General features: G+C 46.2%; 1 protein-coding gene across 4 annotated transcripts in view; it reads left to right on the top strand.

Annotated features, from left to right (window-relative positions):
* Window positions 1-23,378, top strand: part of IRF2 (interferon regulatory factor 2) — a 77,702-nt gene that overhangs the window by 20,317 nt on the left and 34,007 nt on the right. For all 4 annotated transcript variants that reach the window (XM_072950476.1, XM_072950474.1, XM_072950473.1 and 1 more), the window contains one exon: window positions 19,626-19,721. In XM_072950476.1, coding sequence (XP_072806577.1) covers window positions 19,635-19,721 — 87 coding nt within the window. In that variant the 5' untranslated portion in view covers window positions 19,626-19,634. The remainder of the gene's footprint in view (window positions 1-19,625; window positions 19,722-23,378) is intronic.

Here is a 23,378-nt window from a genome sequence, read left to right on the forward strand (position 1 = left end):
ACCCGCCGAGGGATGTTCTGGGAGGCAAGTTTGATGTTTTTACAAATACAGTTATAAGCAATTCAATTCAGTGCATGTAAATGTGATCGCCGGTATGAGTGCCTCGGCCTTTTTGGTAGGAAGGTCTCTGGGGCTCCTTCGCCTTGACCATCGTTAGCCTTGGTACGTTTTCTTTTCTCACGCTGCCAGGAGGAAGCGTGTGCCCCAGGGTCTCCAGACCCAGTCCCTACCCAAGTACTGCAGAACTGGAAGGGCTCAATGTCTGTTACACTTCCCACACTGCATTCATACCCTTTCGTTCAAACTCATTCTAAGTGTTGGGGGTGAACTTTCCAGGCAATTCTCTGAGTAAATTAGCATTTGTGCCACTATGGGCATTCCATCTTTTTGTTTCACAGGAGGGTTTCCACAGAGCAGTAGGGCTCGTATTAAATAAGGAGAGTGGTTCGCATACCTATCTCAATGGATGGTGCACACTGCATCAATGATCGTAAATTAACAAATGTGATTTAACTTGACACTCATAAAAGTCTTCTTTGTAATAAATTTAATTTTTGAAATCAACTATTTAAAATGTTGTAGAAGAAGGAAGATGTCATTATGAACATCATCATAAAGGGAGGCGATTTTGAGAAATTTGGGGTCTTATTTAAAGCTTTCCTTATTTTATAAGTAAATATTTTATGTGTCAGATTGAGAAAGTAAAACATATAGCTGTTGCTAGGTAGACCTAATGTAAAGGCAATAATAATTTTTAGATGGCTACTTCAGATGTCAAATTTGGTAAAAATATTCAGCAAAAGTATTCCCTCATTTTGTAACATGCAAAAGCAGTTTGCATTAAACTTTTCTATTTCGGGACTAAAAATGTGCCAGATTAATTTATAACGTAAGTACAATTTAAGGAAGAAGATGCTGATTTTCTTGTGTAACATGGGAATAATAATATATTCCAAAGATGGAAATAACTTGAAATTAATTACAGATCCCAAATCCCTTCTTTGCAATCCCAAAAGCTCTGAAAGTTTTCATCATGACTCTTTTGTCAGTATAGTCTGCCCTGAATTGGCATGAAGCTATTCTTAGCTTTTACTAATCCCAGTCAGTGTGAATGTTCACGTTTTACTGCAGCAATGTTCCTGTATTGAATTAAGGGGTTCTGTTCTAGAGATTGCTGGAAGCGTTATGTTCTATATGGTATATGCACCGAGTTACCTCTCTCAAATCCCCAGACTGCTCGATTCTAAAACATATCTGGTCCAAGGATTTTGAATAAAAGAGCAATTATCTCCTACAACCTGAGCGCCCCCACATGCTGGTTTTTTCTAGGAACGGTCCATCTTTACATCTGTTTAGAGGCAAGGTATAATTATTAATAAGGCCCCATTCACTCTCAAAAGTGTTCCATTTTGGACAATAAATGACATGGTCACCATCCTGACTGACTGCGTTCTGGGTGATGGGAAACGCCATGCTGAAGGCCATCAGTCAGTTTCTCACGAATTTCCGTGTAGACAACTTTGAAACGAATAAGATTCCAGATTGTATCTTGAAACCCTAAAATCATTTAATGTGCTGTTTATAAGAAATGATTTTTAAAACATACCCCCCATTGCTTTCTTAGACAGAATTCTCCATAGCATTTATATAGACACCATTTTTTTTTAGAACAAATCTTCATTTTCCTCATCATAAGTGCTTGTGTACCAGCCTTCCTTAACTAGGCTGCAAGCCCCGTCTCTGTTCCCCGTCTCATTTTTGCTGCCCAGCGTACACAGGAAGTCTATCGTTTATCTTCTCGGCGTCAGTCTTTGCCACGCTCTGAGGTCCTGGGAACAGAGCGGTGAACAGACAGTACTGGTCTTGGGCCTCATGGAGATTCTTGTCTAGTGAGGCAGACAGATATGGGGCCCCGCCCGGGCTGGGGAGACTAAGAAAGCTTGCTGAGGGTGTGATTTTGAGGTTAAGACCTGAAGAATGTGAGTCAGCCCGTGAAAGGGGACGCCCTTGAGGCTGAGGGATGGTAGGTCCAGAGGCCTCGGCCTTACCCGCTGGCTGGAGGGTCAGGGATTGAGGACGGCGGAGCGAGGTGACGTGGGAGCCTGTGCTTGTGACAGCAGCGGGCTTCATGCAGATCATATTTCTGCTTTGATGAGCGTGTCCTGGCTGCAGGGCGGATGATAGACGGGGGCTGGAGGTTGGGAGAGCCATCAGAGTGGCTGCCTGGTGTGGGCTTTGCTGAAGGAAGAGGTTGTTCTTGACCCACTGGTTTCACTTTCTTTTCTGACAGTTAGAGTCATCCTCTCGGGGCACAGTAACTGTGTGCTCTGCTCGTTACTTGGAGGCCAAACCAGTTACTGAAAATTATCAGCCAAGTTTGAGCAAGTAGAACTGAAGGTTATTCAGGCTTCCGTATTCCCCAAGTTGAGGCAAAGTTGTAAATAAGAAACAAAAAGCAAAGAAAGTCCTTACTCATGGTGGGCCTGTTTTGAGCCAAGTGCTTGAAAGGCTGTGGGTGCAGGGCTATTGTCATGTAAGAAAATGAAACTATGCTGGGAATGCCAGCTCTGGGGGCTCTGGCGACAATGTGGAGCTGGCCTGAAATGCCCTACAGAGAACCATGTGGTATGGGGCCTCTGAAAGCGGGACATCTAAAACCTGCCGTCCCTGGCAGCCCAGGGACCTGCTTCTGACTTCCCTCCACCGCTGCTGACCTCACCTGCCAGGTAAAGCAGTGTCACTTGGAAACCAACCTTGTGTTTTAAAATCTAAATAACTTCAATTCAGTATTAGTACAAAAGTTTGCCTGGAGGTAAATCTTTGATGCTAAATTCTGAAAACCTTTAAAATAGGCAGGCGGGCTTTTTGATCATGTCTCACTTGGAGTTTTCTGCACAACCTACACTTTCAGTGACTTGTGGACCATCTTCCCCAGGAAATGAAGCTTCGAAGTTCCTTATTCAGATCATTATTGCTTGATCATCTGGCCCCTTATGGATGGGCGGATAAAGTGACTGATGCCTGTTCTTAATACAGTGGCAGTGCCTGGATTAAGGAAAAAAACCGCCAGCAGTTTAATTCAAGCACCGCACGGGAAATTTGCTTGAGTTTGTTGTATTTGCAGAAATGCTGTCGTTTCCCGCTCTGGACTGTAAATCACTTGTTATTGTCTGACTCGCCACGTCTTTTTCTTTGCAACTAATTTCAGACTTACATGAAAGTTGCAAAAATATTTGCAAAGAATTTTTTTTCTGAACCTCTGTAGAGTAACTTGCCAACCCGAAGTCCCATCATGCCTGAATCCTTGGGTGCATCTGTCCTGCAGATAAGGGCACTCCAACCTGACCGTCAGAATCAGGCAATTGACAGGAGGACCGTCTAATCCACAGACCCCACTCAGGCTTGCCAGTTGTCTTTATAATGTCCTTTGAAGCAAAAGAATCCCATCCAGGCTCAGGTGTCATGCCTTTGTCATCTTTCCTTAACCTGGTTACACTTGACACTTCTGATGATTACAAGCCAGTTATCTTACAGAATGTCCGTCGTCAGTTTGAGTTTGTTGGCAGTTTCCTCACGATCAGACTCAGGTTGTGCGTTTTCTGCAAGAATATCTCAGACGTGATGCTCTGTTCTTACTGTGTCTTCTCAGGGGTGTATGACTTCGACTTATCCCTTTATTGGCGATGTTAATTTGATCATTTGAGTAAGGAGGTATCTGTCAGGCTTCTCAATTGTCAAGTTACTCTTTTTCCCTTTGTAATAAAAAATTTTTTTTTGTGAGAGGTACTTGGAGACTACGTGAGTGTCACATCTCAATCTTTCACCTGCTGGTTTTAGCATCCAGGACGTTTCTTGACTGAATACTTACTACTTGCATCGCCACCAAATGGCCGTCTTCTTGCTCATCATCTTTCTGTGGTTATTAGTTGGCACTGCCCTTTGTGGGAAAGCTTTCTCTTCTCCCTGTTTAGTTTTTCATAGATCCCATTTTGTTCCATGGTCTATAGCACATTTTCATCATTTTAGTGCTCAAAGTGTCTCAGATTTGGCCAGTGGCCGCCCCTTCAAGCTGGCTGCTGTGTTCTCTTGATGTGTTCCCAGCGTTCTTTGAGCACTTCCTTACTTTCTGGCTCCCACAGTGGCTCAGGCTGATCCTGCCCTAGCCCTGGGATCAGCCATTTTCCCGGGAAGCCCTGGTTCCTTTCAATGGAGGATGGTATTTAGAAACTAAGATTTGGGCATTACATGTGCCTGTCACCATCAGCATATGGCTGCCCCCGACCCTCTTAGTGGACAGGGTTAGGGAATATCTGTACAGTTTCTATATTTACTTACTTACTCATTTACACATACTGTTTTACATCTATTTTTATTTCTGTATATATCGAAATATATGAAAGCCATGAATTCAATCCTATTCTAATCCAACCCCCAGGGTTATTCTAGTCTTCTTTCTGTATTTGAACTTCCTTTTCCAGTAGTGAGAAACCTGGCTCCCATTATCCTTAATATATTAGTTAATTTGCTCAATTGCCTGTATGTATCTGATCTCATGTCCCCACGGCCGCCCCACCTCACTTCACCCCACGGCGTCCTCCACTCTGGACCAGACTGCTGTCCTCCTGGACAGGATCCCATTCCCTCTGCTTGGGCCCTGACACCCCCTCCCGGCTGCTGCCTCCCTCCTGCCCCACGTAGGCTTCAGTACCCCGTGCCTCCTCCCACCCAAATGGACACCCTCTTCATGCCCCACATCGGGATGCTTCTGCCCTGCTTCTCTGATGTCTCCATAGTAAGTCTGCTAGGGCAGCCATAAGTTCCCACAAACTGGTGGCTTAGACGGCAGAAGTTTATTGTCTCGCAGTTCTGGAGGCCAGAAGTCCTAAGTCAAGGTGTCGGCAGCATTGGTTCCTTCCTGGGCCATGAGAGAGACTCTGCTCCATGGGGAGAAGTCTCTGCTCCATCCTGGTGGTTGCTGGCAAACCTTGGTTTTCTTTGGCTTGTAGGTGCATCACTCCAATCTCTACCTCTGTCTTCATATCGCCTCCTCCTCTGTGTCCAGATTTCCCTCTTATTGCAAGGACACTGATCATATTGGATTTAGAGCCCATCCTAAACCTCACCGTAGGACCTCACTGTAACTTGATTACATCTGCAAAGACCCTATTTCCAAATAAGGTCATATTCACAGGTTCTGGGCGGACATGAATTTGGGGGAGAACACAGTTCACTCCAGTACTTCTGCTTTGCTCAGAATAGTTTTTGGACCACATCTTTCATAAAGGGAGGGAGGGAGGGAGGAAGGATAGAAGGACCTCTCTCATTCGTTTCAAGAAGAATGTTCTCTGCTGCCATAGTCTTATTTTCTAATCTAAAATTAGGGCACCACGCTGATGTCAGGACTCTTGGAAGAGCAGGGCTTGGAGAGAGCCCAGGATGGATGGCACTCACGTGCTGTCGTGGGACTTTACGATGTCCTGCGGGGACTGCACCCCTCAACACTCTGTACTATAAAGCATGCAGCCCATTACTCCAACTGTTCAGGAAACTTTATATGGTGCCGCCTGGGGTTGGGGGGCCTCGCCCCTCCCCGCCCTGTCCCCTTGTTGTCCAGTTCCAAACAACTGTGTCTTGGTGCCCCTTGTCAGTCCCGTACTAGGCGGTGCTGGCCGGCTGTCTGTGAGGACCATGGAGTGCTTGCATGGGGTGAGCTGTGACTGTCCGTGCCGGGCCTCAGCAGCCAGGGGGATGTCCTACAAGTTTATTGCCCCAATGGTTGAAAAACGACCCGCACACCCTGCTTTTGTTCACTTATTAGCTTGTGTTATATTCTGAGCTATATTAACTTCTATATTATTTATATAGAATATATAAAAATACATAGAATATGTAATTATGTTTATTAACTATATTACCATGTATATTTTGAGTACTTTCCCATACAAATGAAATATTCTCCTGTAGTCACAATATTCCATTATTTGAGCCTGCCATGTTTTATTTAAACATCTTCCTACCATCTGGGATTTGGATCAATTTAGATTTTTTGCTGTTTTAAATAATGCACCATCAAACATCCTTGGCCATAAATTTATGTCTGCAGGAACTATTATTAAATATCCACTATTGGTCAGATAGTAGGCTGGGCACTTTATATGTCTTATTTAATCCTTACCACAAACCCTAAGGAAGTTATCCCCATTTTACAGATGAGAAAACTGAGGCATAGGGATCTTGGCTCTGCTACCCTCTGCATTTAGTTCCTGAAGCAGTGCCGTGGGGAGTGGCCCTAATCACTAATGGCACTTTGATTTCTCGTTTAAGGTCATAAATACCCAGTCTTAGCCTCTTATAAGCTATGGTGTTAAGGAAATGGCACTGGACTGGCCACAGACTCACTCCTTGCCCAGGTGTGGGGGACACAGGCACCGCTGAGGCCTTCCCCGGTCCCCGCCCCACCCAGAGTCATGCTGGCTGTCAGACCTCCAGGGATGTCCTGCATCGTGGCCACCACCCTACCCGATGATAGATAAGGACAGTGCTAGGTCCTGTGGAGATCATAGTCACTTGCTAGGAAGTTCCAGCTCAGATTAAGTCAGACAAGCTCGATGATGTTCACATTCAGCTATTTCTTAGGGCCGTCACATCAGTGTGAGCAAAATGACCCTTGTGCTACTAACTGAATCTGCACAGGGCAGGAAGAGGAGTTTTGGAAGGGTAGATGTAAAACTGGCCCCTTGGGCCGAGGGAGGATCTCAGTGGTAGCGTGCATACTTTGCATGCCCGAGGTCCTGGGTTCGATGCCTGGTACCTCCATAAAACAAACAAACAAACAAACAAACAAACACTGGCCCCTTCATTCCAAGAGGGAAGTGAACTGGTGTCGAGTGTGGAGGACACACAGGGCGCTGAGAGGTTGAAGCTGGTTGAGATGGAGTTTGTGCACCTGGGAGATGGGTACTCCTTAGAGGTCCTGAAGCTAAGAATGAGGGGGAAGCCAGAAAGCTTCACAGGCAAGTGACTGGCCTTCACAGACCCTGAAGGGGGTGGGAATTGACAGATACCCATGATGCCCAGCACTTTAGTGGGTTTTAGTGCCTTCCCAAAGTATTCATGCGAAATTGATGCTGAGATGTTGGCGCCTGTGGGGCTTGTGTGCCTGAAATAGTTCTCCAGGTTAATCAGTAACAGGCTGGCCCAGGGCAGGATGCACTTGCCTCCTCCCCAGCTTTCGTAAGACTCCTCCGGGATCCAGGTGGCCCGTGCTCGGGCCAGGTGACCGTGCTTCGTGGCAGAGGCAGAAACTAAAGTGAAACAACTGGAAAATATGCCTAGTGACTCAAGGGGAAAAAGAAGTTCTTTGATTCTTTCCTGTTGCTTCTTAAAGAGGGGCTAGAGGTGAAGGGGTGGAGAGTGGAAAATATCTTTATTTTGGAGTGCGGGAATGGGGAAATACTGTTTTCCTAATACAAATTACAAAAATAAAGCTCTGGCTGGACAGGATACACAGTATGTCTTGCTGATTTCCACTAGCCAGGAAGGTACTAAAAGGGCAGGAAGGTACTAAAAGGGCAGGAAATGTCATGAAAGGGGGTGGGACTGGGTAAGGTGGTTGGGGAGCCGCTTTCTCTTCCTCGGGCCCCGCTAGTGCAGCCTGAGTGGTGCTCGCCAGCCGCCAGCCAGCACGGGCTCCCAGGCGGGCGCCGGGTCAGACTGGGAGGCACCGGGGTCACAGCGCCTCTCTCCGTGGACCCAAGATGGGCCTTATAGTTCACAGGCTAAGTCAGGGCCTAAGACTCCTTCTTTTTAAATCTGAGCTGTACCACCTGCTGCGAGCTCAGGCGAGTTACTTACCCTTACGTGCCTCAGTTTCTTCATCTATCAAATGGGGATTTTTAGTAGCACCTACCTTATAGGGGCGTTGTGAATCCTGGCCAGCTTAGAACTTGCCTGACACTTAATCCTCATGAGCCAGTGTTAGTGTCACGTGGTGTGGCGTGGGGTATTATGCGCATGCCCTGTTTCCAAGGCTTGCAGGTCCATGACTCACAGGAGCTCCCTCACTTACCAACAGGTTGCTTTCCCTAAGGTGATTCCGCTTGCAGGGGTGAGTCAGGCCTTTTCAAACCGACCTGACTGAAAACACAAGATAGAATACTCTCAGGCTCAGGTGGGCGCCCTGCCTTCTCAGGAACCCCTCATGGGTATCCTGTGCAGGTACATTGTTTTTACCAGATGCCCCAACCACTCACTGTGATTTGGAAAAGACTGGAACGGGCCTTGAAACTATGTCTTTGGGGAGAAATGGTTCCTCGTTCACACCAGCCACAATTCAGGGGTTCAGTAGCCACATGTAGCCACCTTGTTGGACTGTGTGGATATAGAACATGTCCAATGTTGTGCTGGATGGGGCTGGTCTACATTTATTGGCTACTTCCTGGGTGCAGAGTTCAAGACCTGATAGTTCTACATGTTAACGTATGCAGCAATGTTAGCAGAGGTTTGTCTCAGCGAAGCAAGGCATGTAAAATGCAGCATAAGACGCACGTTAGAGGCAGTGTGTTTTATGAATTTCAAAGGCAGTTTTGAACTGGCCGGGAAGGGATTCGTGGAAGACATGGCATTTGAACGGTCTGTAAAGGGGAGCCTGTTTCCAGACTCGACCTTTCTCCTGAGCTCCAGCTTCGTGTATCGAATTGCCCACCCAGCATCTCTCGGGATATCCCAAAGGTGACCTCAAATTCAGTAGACCCGAAACCGGTCTCAGTATTTCTCCTCTTAAACCTTCCACACTCCCTGTTCCAGAGAGCGACGTTACCACCTACCTGGTCTGAAGAAAGAATAAAAAGGAATCACAGATAATTTTGCAGAGGGAAAGGAGTGAGAAATTCAGGAAGAAGAGTCTGGTGGCCTCTGCTTCTCTCTCTGATGCTGGAGGCACAGCCACTTGTTGGGGCTGATGAGTGTGGAAGTGAATCATGGAGGCTGAGGATGAAAAAATCCGAAAGTGCTCCTGTGGGGAACGGGAACTGACGAGGGGGGAAAAAAAACCTGCAGAGACTTTTTGAAAGCTCCAGTGAGGTGATAAACCATGCATCTATAATGGTGGTGTTGTTATGACTGGGTATTTTTCAGCCCAGTCCTGAATTTTTGCCACATGAGCAAACAAGAAGAGGGAGGCGGTGGTGAGGCCCGTTTGTAGTGAAGTGGCTGGCAGAGAGCGAGGCTTCTGGGGGAGGGAGCAGGAAGCGGAGTCTGTAGGGCGGGGATGGACCCTCTCTTGGAAAAGCACACATCTGTACAGATGTCACACATTCCATATATTTTCAAGGCTTACCCCCTGGATAGAGGACTTCTGTTCTCTGTAGGCTGCACTGAGAACTGTTTTCTAGAATGACTGTTGGTCACCTGCAGTACTGAAAAACAGATACTTTGGTGTCTTTCGAGCACACATGTGGAGGCCGTAAGTCAACTTCTCTATCAGCTTACAGGTGTGATTCAGAGGCTAAATCACACTGTTTCAGGTACCAGGGTAGTTTGCGGTCAGAGACAGGGAAATTTTTGTAAAGTGGCTGCGGTAATGTCTTCCAAAAGGGTATAGAAAACATGCCTAATAAGAAAATTGTGGGTAGAATGGCAAACATGCAGAAGTATAGTTTGGATGACTCTTAGCATGGGAAATTTGTTCTGTGGTATTGAAAGGCATTTAGCATTTTAGTTTCACATGCATTTACATTCCATTCATGATGAACTCTATTCACTACTGGCCACCTCATTTTCCCGTGACTCAACTGGAGATGTCTGTTAAACATCTGAGATGTGGAAGGCCAATGGTACCAAATGGCAGTGATACCCAGACTCAGCTGCCTATCAGAATTACCCTAGGATAATAAAGAAAAATTCCTGGTTCTTAAGCCCTGGAAATTCTCATTCAGTATTTCTAGCATGAGGCCAGGGAACCTTTTTTTTTTTTTTGATACCCCAGATAATAAGGTTACGCAGGCAGTTTGGGGATGCTGGTAGGTGAATAGAAAGTATAGCAAGCGAATTATAACTGTGGATTATGATATATTGAGAGTAGCTATTTACAACAATCCTGTTACATCCTTCAAGGTTGGGTTCCTGAAAAATCCACATACTAGGAGAATTCACGGTTGAATTGCTTAAAACCTTGAGAAACACCAGGCTAGAGACCAACATTCTGAAATGAATGACGTGCATCTTCTCAAAGTTCAATGAAACAAAACAGTAAATGTGTGCAGTTACATCCATGGTACAATGGGGAGCATAAATTGGTTTCCATTTCTTACTGCCACTTCTGAAGTTTAATAAAACTTTAAAATTGCTTTTGCCTTGGTGTGGATAACATGTACACTGAGAGGCAAGCTTTTTCCTGTGTCCCGGACCTCCCTTCCAAATGAATGTCTGATTTCCTGACTGTTAACTGTTGACTTCAGCCTACAGCCGCACCAGAGGCTGCAGAGTGATTTGAAGATTGTAGGCAGAGAAGTATTAAGTATAGCCAGTGAGTAGGTCTCAAACCCCCTCCCTAATGTACAGAGCCGTGTCATCTTAGCCCCAAACATGGTATTTTCATGCCAAGCACATACTGTTAAACTTCTCTTGTGCATTTCACTTCTGTCTCTCAGGAGCCAGGACCATCTTAAGGCTTTGCCATTTCCTGTCTTCCTGTAGCCTTCTCTCCTGTTTCCTGCTTCCCACCATTACCGCCGCCTCCCCCACCACCCACATGCCCACACACATCTGTGGACGAAACAGGGAAGCAGCACTCTGATAGTTTCTATTCTGTATTCTTGGTTGTTAAAGTGCCGATCTTCGTCCTGTAATGCCGATCTTATCCAATAAATTGATTTCATGACCCTTTAATGGGTTGCTACCGGACATTTATAAAACACTGGCTGAGAGGTTTCTGACATGTTGTTCGGAGTCAGGAGGATCTGGATTTGAATCCTAGCTTTTCCACGTGATAGCTCTGCAGCTGGGGAAGTCCTCATCTGTAAGATGGAGATAAGATACTCTACCTCGTATAGTTTGTTTGAAGACGGAATGAAATAGTGCATGAAAAGCCCTTGGCCTAGGGTCCAGTTCTCTGTAAGGACCATGTGATGGGGATACAGATGATGGTGATGATGTTTTTCAATTTTCAGCTCCAGCTTCCTCTCAGTTCATGTAACTTTGAGCTGAAATTCTTATTTTTTCTAAAAGATACACAAAAGTCAGTATGAGGAGTGTAGAATGTCATGTAAGAGGAACTTATATTTTTTGGAAGGATTACTGTATGCCCGGGAAAAATTACCACTAAAAATTGCTGCTAGAGCCCTGCAAGTGAATTGCCACTTTGTGTGTGTGTGTGTGTGTGTGTGTGTGTGTGTGTGTGTGTGTGCGCGCGCGCGCGCGCGCGCGCACTTTTCCTTTGCGTTCCCATAGCCACCATCCTGGACCAGAGCAGTAGCCTCTAGCTTATCTCCTTGTCTCCATTTGCTCCGGCTAGAATGCTGCTTGGTTCACAATGCAACATGGCCATTCAGAAGTTTTCAGTAGCTCCTGTAAACACTCTGAGTGTCTAGCTGAGCATTCGAGACCCTCCAGAAAGACCTGGGCTCAAATCTGGGTTCCCTATCTGGGGGCTTGTGTGACTTGTACACTTTTTTCTTTGTTTTTATTCTTTTTCTAAAGTTACCCTTTCAAGCTGTATTTTCCCTCATCTCTAAAATGGGGATAATAATATTTAACTGATGAGGGCTACGGTGAGGGTGAGCGATGACATACGTAAAGTATCCGGTCCATGCTTCTCAGATGCTGACTGACTCTTACGAAGCTTCCCCCATGTTGGTACCTAAGTCACTTGCTCTGCCCCCAACAGCAGATGTGCCTCCCTCAGTTCTGCTTTGGCCATTCACACCGACCTCCAAAGGCTGCCTGACTTGCTTGCAGCCTTCCCTCTGCCTGAGCGATTCCTCCCCCGTCCTATAAGCTCTTCCTTTATCATAAAGCTTTCGCTTATGAACCCATCTAATAATGATTTATGAATGAGTTCACCTAGTTGGCAATTCATCATACCCTGCCTTCTGATCTCTACTGCAGTCTTTTATTATTATAATTAGAGTATTACTAGTCAGCTGTATAAGATTTATGTCTCAAGCCCCTAGTTAACTTAATTCCTTGAGGGGAGTGATCATGCCTTACACACCTTTGAATCTTCCATAGCCCTTAGCACAGATCCTTGTCATGATACGTGTTTAGTAAATGCTTGTCGGTGCCCTGGATGACTGGGAACTGCAGACAGTACATCATGGGAGAAGAGAGTCCAGTGGTTAAGGTTGTGGGAGAAGGTTTAATGGATGAAAACAGATTTGAGCTGGTTTTTGTTGGGAGCATAACATTTATGTAGGTTAGTAAGAAAGGTGGCATGTGGCTACGTAGAGAGAGCTGTTAGGTGACAAGAGCCCTCACAGGTACATTTAAAACAAATGATGCAGCTACAAAAGGGATGGGGCTGAGCACTGCTGTGGTCGGTCTCTGTGCCACAGCCTCAAAGTTAAGCCCCGTGCTCAGCCACTTAGTTCCCGTTCTCCTGCCTTTCCTCTTGCCCGGCTGTGACCTATCTCCTGGGACGCTGTAACTGGGGACTGATGAGCTGTGGGGCTGCTGACAGTTCTCTGCGTTTTCCTTTGAGTGAGGATGCCTTTGTTTCTTCTTCAGTCTGAAAGGAAATTTGCCCTGTACATAACATTTTAAAATAGCAATGATCTTCTTTGGTTACTTGAAAGACATCCTTCCATAGTCTTCTGTTTTCCATTGTTTCTGTTGAATAGTCATTGTCAGGCTTCTGGGTTTTGTGGGTTTTGTTCTTCATTTTTGAAAGTAATGAGCCAGTTTTCCCCTGGCTGTTTTTAAGGTTTTTCTCTGCGTTTTTGGTTTTCATCAAGTGTACTGCAGTATGCCTGGGAGTAGGTTTATTTGTAGTTTTATTTATATTAAGTCTGTGGTAGGATGATAATTGATACTGTCTCTTCAAATTGCTTCCGCCTCATTCTTTCTCTTGTCTTTGTGGAACTTCCAATTACTCATATTTAAAACATTTTTTTAGGTCTAAAATACTGTCTATGGATTTTAGGTCTTTCGTTACACTCTTTTGTCTCAGCACTTCATTCTGCATATTTTCTTCTCACCTGTCTTCTGGTTCACATTTTTCCCCAGTGGTGTCTAATCTATTGATAAACCCATCCATTGAGTTCTTAATTTTCATTATTTACCCTTTAGTTCTAGAATTTCAGTTGTTTTATAGCTTCCAGTTCTCTGACAAAAATTTTCCGTCTTGTCTTTTATTTCCTTGAACATATTAGGCATAGTTATTTTAAAGACTATGTCTGAAAACATTTGCATATTCATTTGTATATCTGTGTAGTCATAATATCTGTATAAAATCTGTGTATATATCCCTATGGGTCCATATCTATTGTCCATTATTACCCTTGGTTTTCCATTTTGCTGTCTTTTATCCTCATATTCCTAGCTATATTGATTGAATGGTGGCCCTTGTAAATGAGAAACGCCAGAGAGAATATGAATCTTAGGATAATGTTATCTTTCCTCAGGATATGGTTTACATTGACTTCTGGTAGTTCCAGATCATTTTAATTTGATCAGGGATTGAGATGATTCAAAGCTGGGCTTCAGTCTTTGAAATTAGTCTATTTCCACGGAGTGTTATCCCTTAAAAGCTTGCACATGGAGAGGACAGTTTGCAGGACTCCCTTTTCCTAGTTGGGTCCTGATCTTCAGTTCTTATCCCCCTGGTCACTGACTGTGTCAAAAGCTCTGCGCAGCTGCGATGACCTGCAGCCTCCTCCTCTGGCTGCAGCAGATGCCCTAGGCTAGGAGAAGAGCTGCCCCAAACACCAGGCTTCCCTTTATGGGATTCTTTCTTCTCCCAGATCTTGCCCTTCTAATTCTTTACTGCCTTCTTAGTTCTCTGATGTTTTTAAACATATTTTGAAAAAGCACACTTTGTCCAGATTTCTTAGTTATTCACCGTGAGAGTTGGGTCTGAATTACCTGCTGTGCCATTAGCAGAAGCACCCTGCTCTCGGCCAAAGATTTTATTATCTAAAATCCAGCAGGGACACTTAGAAGTCTCTAGAACAGAACATTAACATGACTTAAGTGGTATTTTAGAAAGATTAATATGTCAGTGGTATGCAAAACAGAGAGGAGTTGGGAAAGTCTCCGTAAGTAGAATGGTTAAACGACCATCCTCACTGGGTGCTTTCTGAAGTGAGACGAAGGCAGACATTACGGCTTAGGAGCCTGGGCACTGCCGACAGACCTGAACAAGAGTCTGGGCTCCCCTACTGACCAGCAGGTTTCGTCTGAGCAGTTCCCCAATCTATCCCCTCATTGGTAATACAGGGTCATAAAGTCCCCACCTCCTAGGCTTGTAAGAGTTAAATGGGAAACTCAGAGAAAACCCTGGCTTTAACATTGGGCACATAGTAAGTGCTCAGTAAGTGCTGGTCATTGCTATTACTTTTCCAAGATCTAAACCTCAGTTATTTAGGTAAAGATTCAGGGTCACTGTTAATGGCACTAATCGGGACCATAGTTAGCACTGTCAGCTTTGTGGGGGACATGATTCTACGTCCTCTGAGTCGCAGTGAACAGCTCCTGGGCCTTCACACAGCAGCCCTGTGCCAGGGACATTCTAAATACTCGCCATGTGCTGAGTTGATTTATAGCCTGATGCTCTGGTTTTGAAGACGATCCCAACCCCAGATCTCAAAGATGTAATGATAGCTGCTTTTCAGAAGTGCCTTTCGTCAGGCTTCAGCGTAGATGCTTCATATTTTAGGTTGATAGAACCATCAAACTTAAGCGTTTTACTTTTAAAAGCAGCACGGAGTACAAGGATAGAAGCTTACAAAAAAGACGCACCAGATTATGAGCCTTCATGTTACAAAAGGATTCCGAAAATCACGGATAACCTCCAAAACTATCTTTGTGAACCCTATCCTTTTTCTAGATGATCAGAGTGCCGACCACAGAGAGCGAGTGACTGGCCCGGGGACACACGGTGGTAAACGACAAAGCCAGGACTGGAACACAAGTGTCCCAGTTTCTGGTGTATTTTGATTCTCTTGGGAAAAATAGCACCCTTTTGTTTTCTCTACCCAGTTCTACGCCTTCTGCAACTCTGTTCAAGTTTCATGTGGCCTGGGTGTTGGTGCCCATGGGAAACTTGCCTTAAAGAAGGAAGACCAGCCCATCACCTTGAATTTCACTGTTGGAAGTTAGAAAACACATCCACATGTGTGAGTTTCTGGCGCAAGGCTCAGTGTAGAATTCCACCTTCCCTTTCTTTCACAAAAGTAAGGATGCATACTCAACCTCTTGATAGTCATGAGAGATCTACGTCAAACTATAACCTTTTCCTTCTGGGTCATGTGGCAAGACCACGGGTAACTCATTACCTGTTCAGTGTGTGGGAGATGGGGCCAGGCTGTAAAATCAAGTAAGAAAGAGGAAGTGCCTTCATTAAAAAGGGTTAGCTTTCATTGTGTGTCATAGGGGATGGCCTAGCTTTTTTTTTTTTTTTTAAACACCATAAGACCTGAAATCAGTGAAGTCCTTTATAATAGAGTTTTCCCTCCCCGGATCAGATTCTTGCTCTATTTGCTCTTCCTGAACTTCTGCTTATAATTAATGACAGTCCTGATGAAAGATTTAGAATTTCTACCTATGTGATTTCCATAGTATTTTGGCTACATGGGCGATAAACGTTGAGGCTTGGCTGAGCTGCATCCTTGTTAGAAAGACACCGTATGTAAATAAGGGAGGGACCCACTGGTAGATGGTGCAGCAGAATCTGACACACTGAGGCTGCCGGAGGAGCTCTGTCTGCCAGGATGACCAGACTTTGTAGCAAGTCGCAGAAGAGCCGGGGGAGTCGTAATTAAAACTGAAAGATAATCTCTAGCCTTGCTCTTCAGAGTGTGGTCCAAGGACCTTGGAGCTTATGAGAGAATCACGGGGCTCACCTAGACCTGCTGAATCAGGATGTGTGTGCACGTTGCTGAAGGTGAAGCTCAGGTCTAGATTTTGTCATCAGCCCTTATTATCTTTACTGTGAACAGCACTGATCATATCCCTCACTGGTAAACATCTCCCGTTTTCTCTTCAGTCTTGGGACAACGACCAAAACCCTAGGCGTGGTTTTCCAGGCCTGCAGGGTCAGGTCAGCGCGTCTTTGGCATCCTCCCTGCGCTGCCTGCCTTCTGTAGCTGGTCCTCCTGCCCAGGGATCTTGCTCCTCACTGCCTCAAGGCACCTTCCTTTACCTGTAGACGGGGTGGGAGCCCTGTCTTCTGACTCAGAGCATCTTCTGTTTCCTGGGGCTGCCGTAACCAAGTACCACAAACTGTGTGACAACAGAAGTGTATTCTCTCACAGTTCTGGAAGCTCGAAGTCCCAAACTGAAGCGTTTGTAGGGCTCTTCTCCCGCTCAAGCCTCGAGGGGACGATGGATCCTTGCCTCTTCCAGCTTCTGGTGGTTCCAGGCAGTCTTTGGCTTGGGGGCTGCATCACGCAGATCTCTGCCTGTCTTCACATGGCCACCTGCCCCCTGGGTCTGTGTCCTCACATCTCAGTCGCTCTGTGTGTGTCAGTGACCAAATTTCCCTCTTCTTCTAAAGACATTGGGTTCCTGAGCCTCTGATGGCAACATTTTCATCAACCAGTCGATAGATCATCTTGTTTTGTGTGTTTCTGTTTAAAGACTCCATATTTAATATGTATTGTAGATTCAGTGATGTTGAACTCACAGCCCACAACACTATAATTCATGCCCGAAGGAAGTTTCTCCAAAACAGGTATTTTCTCCATAAATCTCACTGCAGCTTTAGGTTTAGGGATGCTAGACAGTGCGTCAGACAGACCACTCTCAGGGGCCATTTTGAACAGCAAAATCACCAGCAAAAAGCAAGAAAATGCGAACGATGTTGCACTAGGTAGACTGAAAAGGACACGTATTTATAGTATGAAAGCTGAAGTAAGAAGGCAGAATGTCACCTGTCCGACCTTCGCTGAGAACGTGCATTGGATGGCAGATTTTTCACCTCTCCGTGCGTGTCTGGGAAGGGCCTGGGAACACCCCGAGAATTGCTTTGGGCGTTAGACACACATTTTAGTGAGAATGTTATTTTGCAAATATGGATTTGCATCTCCCCAGATAGGCTTTCGTTTTAAAGACAGAAGGCTTTTTGAAATATTTCAGGTGACCATTTCTCCCCCAAATGGGTTGTTTGTGAAAAAAGATACGGGAGGAGGTACATCATTATAATGACGAGTTGGAAGTGGGGCCACTCACACGTCCCCTGGCGTTTCCGCGTCGCTAAGTTCAGGCAGGGCCGCCGCGGTCGGGGTCCCCAGCTGCTCTGCTGGTCGTCCTGTCCCCTCAGAAGAGCTCTTCACTCCTGTACCGACTCCCGCTTCCGCTCCCCTCTCTACCTTCTTCGCTGCCCGGGACTTGGCTGCCCCTCTGTGTCTGGAGATCTTCTCAACAGGGAGGCTCTGACTTCGGTGGCTGGGCTGAGCCCTCGCCGTGGTCAGTCACCCAGTGGGAGATAATGTGGACGGCTTTTCCCGACGCTCCCAGAACTCTCCAGAACTTTTTGTCATTCTGCACACAGGACGCTTCGTGCGGTGTGTGAGTTGTCTTCTTCCCAGTCTCCTGCTAGGCTGGGAGTCCCCAGATGCCAAGGAATGTTGTAGCTCTTCCTGTTCCCGGAGCACCCCTCTCGATAGGTGCTCTTCAGGTGGATGAAGGAATGAGTGACGAGAGCAACCTGAGAACCACGAAGAGCAGCTGTGCTGGGGGCTCCCTGTGGCCATTCTGGGTCCTTTTGGACGGTCCCTGCGGTTCCTGTTACTCCTGAAGCCCCAGATGGGTGGACAGGCCAGCCTGCAGTGGTGACCCCATCTCGGCTGATCCTCAGAGCGGCCTGGCCCTTGTGCCGCACACCCCCGGGTGGGAGGCAGCACTTGGGCCTCGCAGGATTATGAAAAGACCCCTAAGAGGTGGGGTTCCTGGTCTTGTGATTTTGCAGTTTGGTTCGGAAGAGGGGGTGTGCACAGCTAAAAAGTTTACATTTAAGGTAAGGGTTAGATGAGATACAGACAACATGATAATAGCTGCCCTAAAGCAATGTTTGATTTTTAAAACAGCAGTACAAGATCCATGAGGATCGTGGGAGTTGAAGGAGGAAGGATTCCCTCAGCTGGAGCATCTGGAAAGGCCTTGTGGAGAAGGCGGGCGAAGGCTGGGTCTTGGAGAATGAATACAGATACGGATTGACCAAGCTTGGAAAGAGGAGGAGAGCAAGGAGCAGGCAGTGCCTGTGCCAGAGGGTGGGTCAGACTCGGGGAGGAGTCCAGGGGAAAGGCAGGTGCTAGAATTTAGTGTTAGAATCGTATCAGGTTCTGTAGGCAGCGGGTGAGGCCCCCGGTGGATCACGGAGTGATGCTCTCACTCTGGCGTGAGCTGGGGCCAGGGTGTAGAGGAGATTTCCAGCCCTTTTCGAGCTGGAAAATAGAGTTACTGAGACGTTGATCATCTCCTCTCAGCCCAAAGCCCTCTGAATAGAATTCTCAGAGCTCATTTTTGGAGGAGGAAATGAGTAAAAGAAAGATGAGGCAGCTAAGGGTTGAAAACAGGATCGTGTCACACTGTCCACGAAGCCCTGCAGGATGGGGACTTGAGTCGGCCTTGCCTGTGCTTTTGAGCCCTTCACTGAATCTAAATGCCCATGTGACTAGGATGACAGCGCTTTGTTAGCGATCCCGCTGGGTATCTTTAGGTGGACGAGGGAAAGACTATCTGGAAGTGTGTCTGGAAGGAGGGGGGAGAGGCGTTATGTGGGCTGGTAGAGGAAAGGTGACCTCAGGTCAGAAGGGGAGGGTGGCAGTGAAGCAAGATTCTCGAGGAAGCACTTTTTTTCACGTAAAAGCAAAGCTGAAGTCAGAGCAAGAGGCTGGCATGCTCTGCAGGGAGACGGTACATCCAGAGGGATGGGCTAGCTGCTGAAAGATCTTGGAACCGCGTGAACTGCTTGCTTCAGGGCTTTGGGGCTTCAGAGTGAATTGGTTATCGTAACTCTTTCCCACAACGCTTGTCTCCTGTGTCCACCCTGGGCTCTTGGAAGGATAACACCGAAGGCATCTAAAATCCTGGTCCTCTGAATGCCAGACCCACTGAAGGTATCTGCTGTAAACCCAGCCAGGTTGGGAGGAGTAAGATCTAGCCTCAGGCACGGCCGCTCAGAGGTGTCTGGGCCCACCTCCTGTGTCAGGGGACCCTCTGAGCTGAGAGCAGGCTTGGTCCACAGAGAGACAACCCCTCGGGAATGGATGGAGCACTCAAGCAGGGGCTGGGGGCTTGAGGGCAAAGACCCTAATACGCTCCATAGCCCCCTCCTCCTGTGTACACATAAACCGTGTGGTTTTGAGGAAGGGGAAAATAGAAGAGGGTCAGGCAGCGGTGTCAAACTTCACACAGCAGAACTGACAGTCAGTGGCAGCAATGCCTAACAGTGTGTTTCTCTCCTGCAGAAGGGCACCATGCCAGTGGAAAGGATGCGGATGCGCCCGTGGCTGGAGGAACAGATCAACTCCAATACGATACCAGGGCTCAAGTGGCTTAACAAGGTAAGTGCGTGGAGGCCTCTGTGTGTGTGTGTGTGTGTGTGTGTGTGTGTGTGCGCGCATGTATGAGAGACAGAGAGATCCTTACTAAAAGCAGGTGCACATGGATCACCACAAGTAAAAGTTGTTCTTTGTGTTCAAACTTTGCTTATTAATTACAAAAGCCAACCAAACAAAAATGATCATGAAAATATCAAATTGTCACGTAAGAAAGACGCATCATCATCTCAGACTGTAGCCTCGACCCTGATTTAAGGCTTCGGTATTGTGGATGAATAGGGGAAGCTTTCTGCTGTGTTTCTGTTCGGTGACTCCTACCCTCTTCCTCCTCTAAATTCCTTTCTTGATCTCCTGGTTTTCTGGGATTAGAGGACGTGGCAACTCTAGGACTTTCTACTGGGAATGGAGCATACTGATTTTCTTCTCTGCGTAAAGAAAACTTCTGTTTTTGTCCAATTTTTTTCCCCCACTATTATCATGAAATCCTGTTTGTGTGCCTGTTTGTCCTAAAATAAAGAAGTCTTCCATCATTTACAACCTCCTCCTCGGCGTTTATACGTACAGACTTCCTTACTGTCATCCACCTCAGAACTCTCAGTCCAATGAATCCTACCTCTTAGGGGTGAATCAGGAAGACATTGGATGCGAAAATAAAGAACACCTGGAAACATTTAGTTATAATCTAGAAAAGCAACTAATATGTCATGCTTTCTTTAAGACGGCCCCAGAGAGAGATTTCTCTCCCACTACCAGGAATATTGCAGTTCTTCTGAGCAAATGTCTGTTTCCTCTTCTCCCTACCTGCTCATCTTTAATCTTAAGGACACGATGAATAATTTAGCAGGTCAGCCTTTACCTTTGTATCACGTGCTCGAGAGCTTAGAGCCAGATTGTGGCTGCTTCTAACAAGTGTACAAAATATTGCAGCATAATTTTTTTTCTTTTTACTAATACTACTTGTTGCTTCATTTTAGCTTTTTAGATATCTCTCAAATCTTATTTCTTTTTGTTCTTTTCCCCTCATTTACTTAATTTTGTTCACATATTTTAAATGTAATCGTGTATGCCATATTTGAATATATCTATTTCAATGAGTCCCTTCTGAAGCAAGATGGGGTAGAAATAAACAGAAGTAGTTAAGTAAACCATATACTCACTTCATGTGACCTGTCGTATATCTCAAGGTCTCATGGCAAACGGTGTATTTTTCTAGGCTTGCTATGTCTATTGTGTTTTAGATTTGTATCCTGGAGGGGCTTTGCAATTAGCCTCCCCCAAAGAAACAAGAAATCGGGCTTATTAGCCCCTTGGCCTGCTGGATTAGCAGGGATGCGGGTGCAGGTGTAAGGAAAGGAGAGATGATAGTTTCGGAGCATTGAAGAGGTAAGAATAATGATAATGATAATAATAAAACTGACATTTACAAAGTGTCAGATAGTCCCCTATGCAAGATGATGCATTCACTCCCATAATCCCCACTATGGGGTCGATCCTGTCATTCCTTCCATTTTGCAGACAAGGAAACCAAGGCTTGTAGGTTCTGTAGGATTGTATTTTTGAAGAACAAGATAACATTGCCTATATGTATTTAAAGCATGAAATTAAAACAGATATTCCTTATTTCTGAAGAGAAGTAAGTTGTTTTTGCTTTTTCTTTTTTTAAAACACACCCACTAGTTGAGGCTGGCTTGATGCATTGGCACACAATGTCATCATGTCTCCTGTGTCAAGTAGGCACTTAACAGGCTGCAGTTAGGTGTTCTCTGTAGTAGGTTGAATTGTGGTCCCTGTTCCCACTGCCCCGAAAAGAAATGTGCACATCCTGACCCCGGAAACTGTGCGTGTGACCTTACTTGGGAAAAGGGGTCTTGGCAGATGGAATTAACTGAAGGATCTCGAGACGAGATCATCCTGGATTATGCAGCTGGGCCAATCCAATGACAGGAGGAGACACACCGACAGAGGAGGAGGCTGTGTGAGGAAGGAGGCAGAGATCGGAGTGATGCAGCCACCAGCCAAGAACACCTGGAACCCCCAGAAGCTGGAAGAAGCAAGGGGAGGTTCTCCCTAGAGCCTTGGAAAGGAATGCAGCCCTGCTGACGTCTTGATTGTGAATTTCTGGCCTCCAGAATTGTGATCAAATCATCTCTGCAGCAGTAAGCCGCCCGGTGTGTGGCAATTTGTGATGACAGCTGTTGGAGGCTGACACACCCGCTCAAGGTTGTTTCCTTACTGGAACTCTCCACTGAGATGCCTTTTCCTCCACCCATTCTGTCCATGTTTTTTTGGATAGACCAGAACGTGAGTGGATTCCTCTTTGTGCAGCTGAGCACTTGGCCCCTCTCGGGTGGTTCTTACTGCTGAGCCTCACTCACCTGGCCCTTGGCTGGTGAGTTCTCTTCCCAGCACAGTGGGGCCGAAGACTCCTCCACCATCCTGTCTGGCTCCTCTGCTCCGCTGCACGTGGCCAGTCTGGAGGAAGGGGAGTGTGCGGGGGCCGCAGCAGACGGCGCCTCTCAGGACATTGCTGTCACAGGAGTTCCTGGGCCACCGAGCGGCCAACACAGGCAGTGTTGTCCCTGTCACTGGAGACCTCAGATGGCCTCAGGACATTTCCTCCCTGTCTGTCCCCACACCTCCGCAGGGCATCTTTTTATAGCCTCACTTAGGCTGTTGGCATTTGTCCGTCCACATAAATATTTAACTCAGACCCTACTATTATTTCCTTTCCATTCATAAGCCGAAGAACCCCAGCTTGTATTTTGAGTGGTTTGAGGCCATTCTGGACTCTCTTCTCCCACTGAAGACTGCTGTGACTCTTAGGAAACAGGTGCTGTGTACGGGGCTTTGTCATTCACTTATGCCTTCGTCGTGTTCTGACCGTTGATCCTTAAGTAACGGTGAAGGACTCTAGGGAGGGAGGTCCCACGAGGGCAGGCGCCACGGACGTCTTGATTGTTGCTGCAAACTCCGGGTGAGGTCTCGTGCCTGACTCTCGGGAGGCTCTAGGCAATACCATTCTGTGCATAAACAGATGAGGGATGGGCACTTGAAGCGGAGGAACACTAGTGATTCTGTTTTTGTTCCATTAAGATAATTAGACTTAAGAACACTAGGTCATGTCTCTCTCGAGTGGGGAGTCCATCAAATCCAGTGCATTCTTAGTAAGAGACAAATCGGTGGTTAATTAATACCTTAAATTTGTTTCCATCTCCTACATGAGGAGGTGTGGGAGGGGGTGATGGAATGGGCCGTCTGGGTTCCTCGGAAGGAGCTGTGAGGAAGCTTGGCAAAGCCGCATTTTAACTAGTTCCTGAAATGGGCCGTGGCTTGGGCCAGTTACTTTTTATTAAGAGTGTTTGCAAATGTACACGGTATGCTTGGATGCTCTAATGACTAGAAAGAATAGCATAGCAAATTCTCATCTAGATTTAAAACTCACATCTAGATTGAACAATTATTAACAGTTAAAAAAATCTGTGTGTGTGAGATAAAGCAACTTCCTGACAGTGTACATCTATACCAGACCAAAGAACATTTTCTTTCTTTCTTTTTTTTTTTAATGGAGATACTGGGGATTGAACCCAGGACCTCATGCATGCTGAGCATGCGCTCTACCACTGAGCTATACCCGCCCCTCCAGAACATTTTCTTATATAT

Source organism: Vicugna pacos, chromosome 26 (assembly GCF_048564905.1).
Source record: "Vicugna pacos chromosome 26, VicPac4, whole genome shotgun sequence".
Taxonomy (NCBI): Eukaryota; Metazoa; Chordata; class Mammalia; order Artiodactyla; family Camelidae; genus Vicugna; species Vicugna pacos.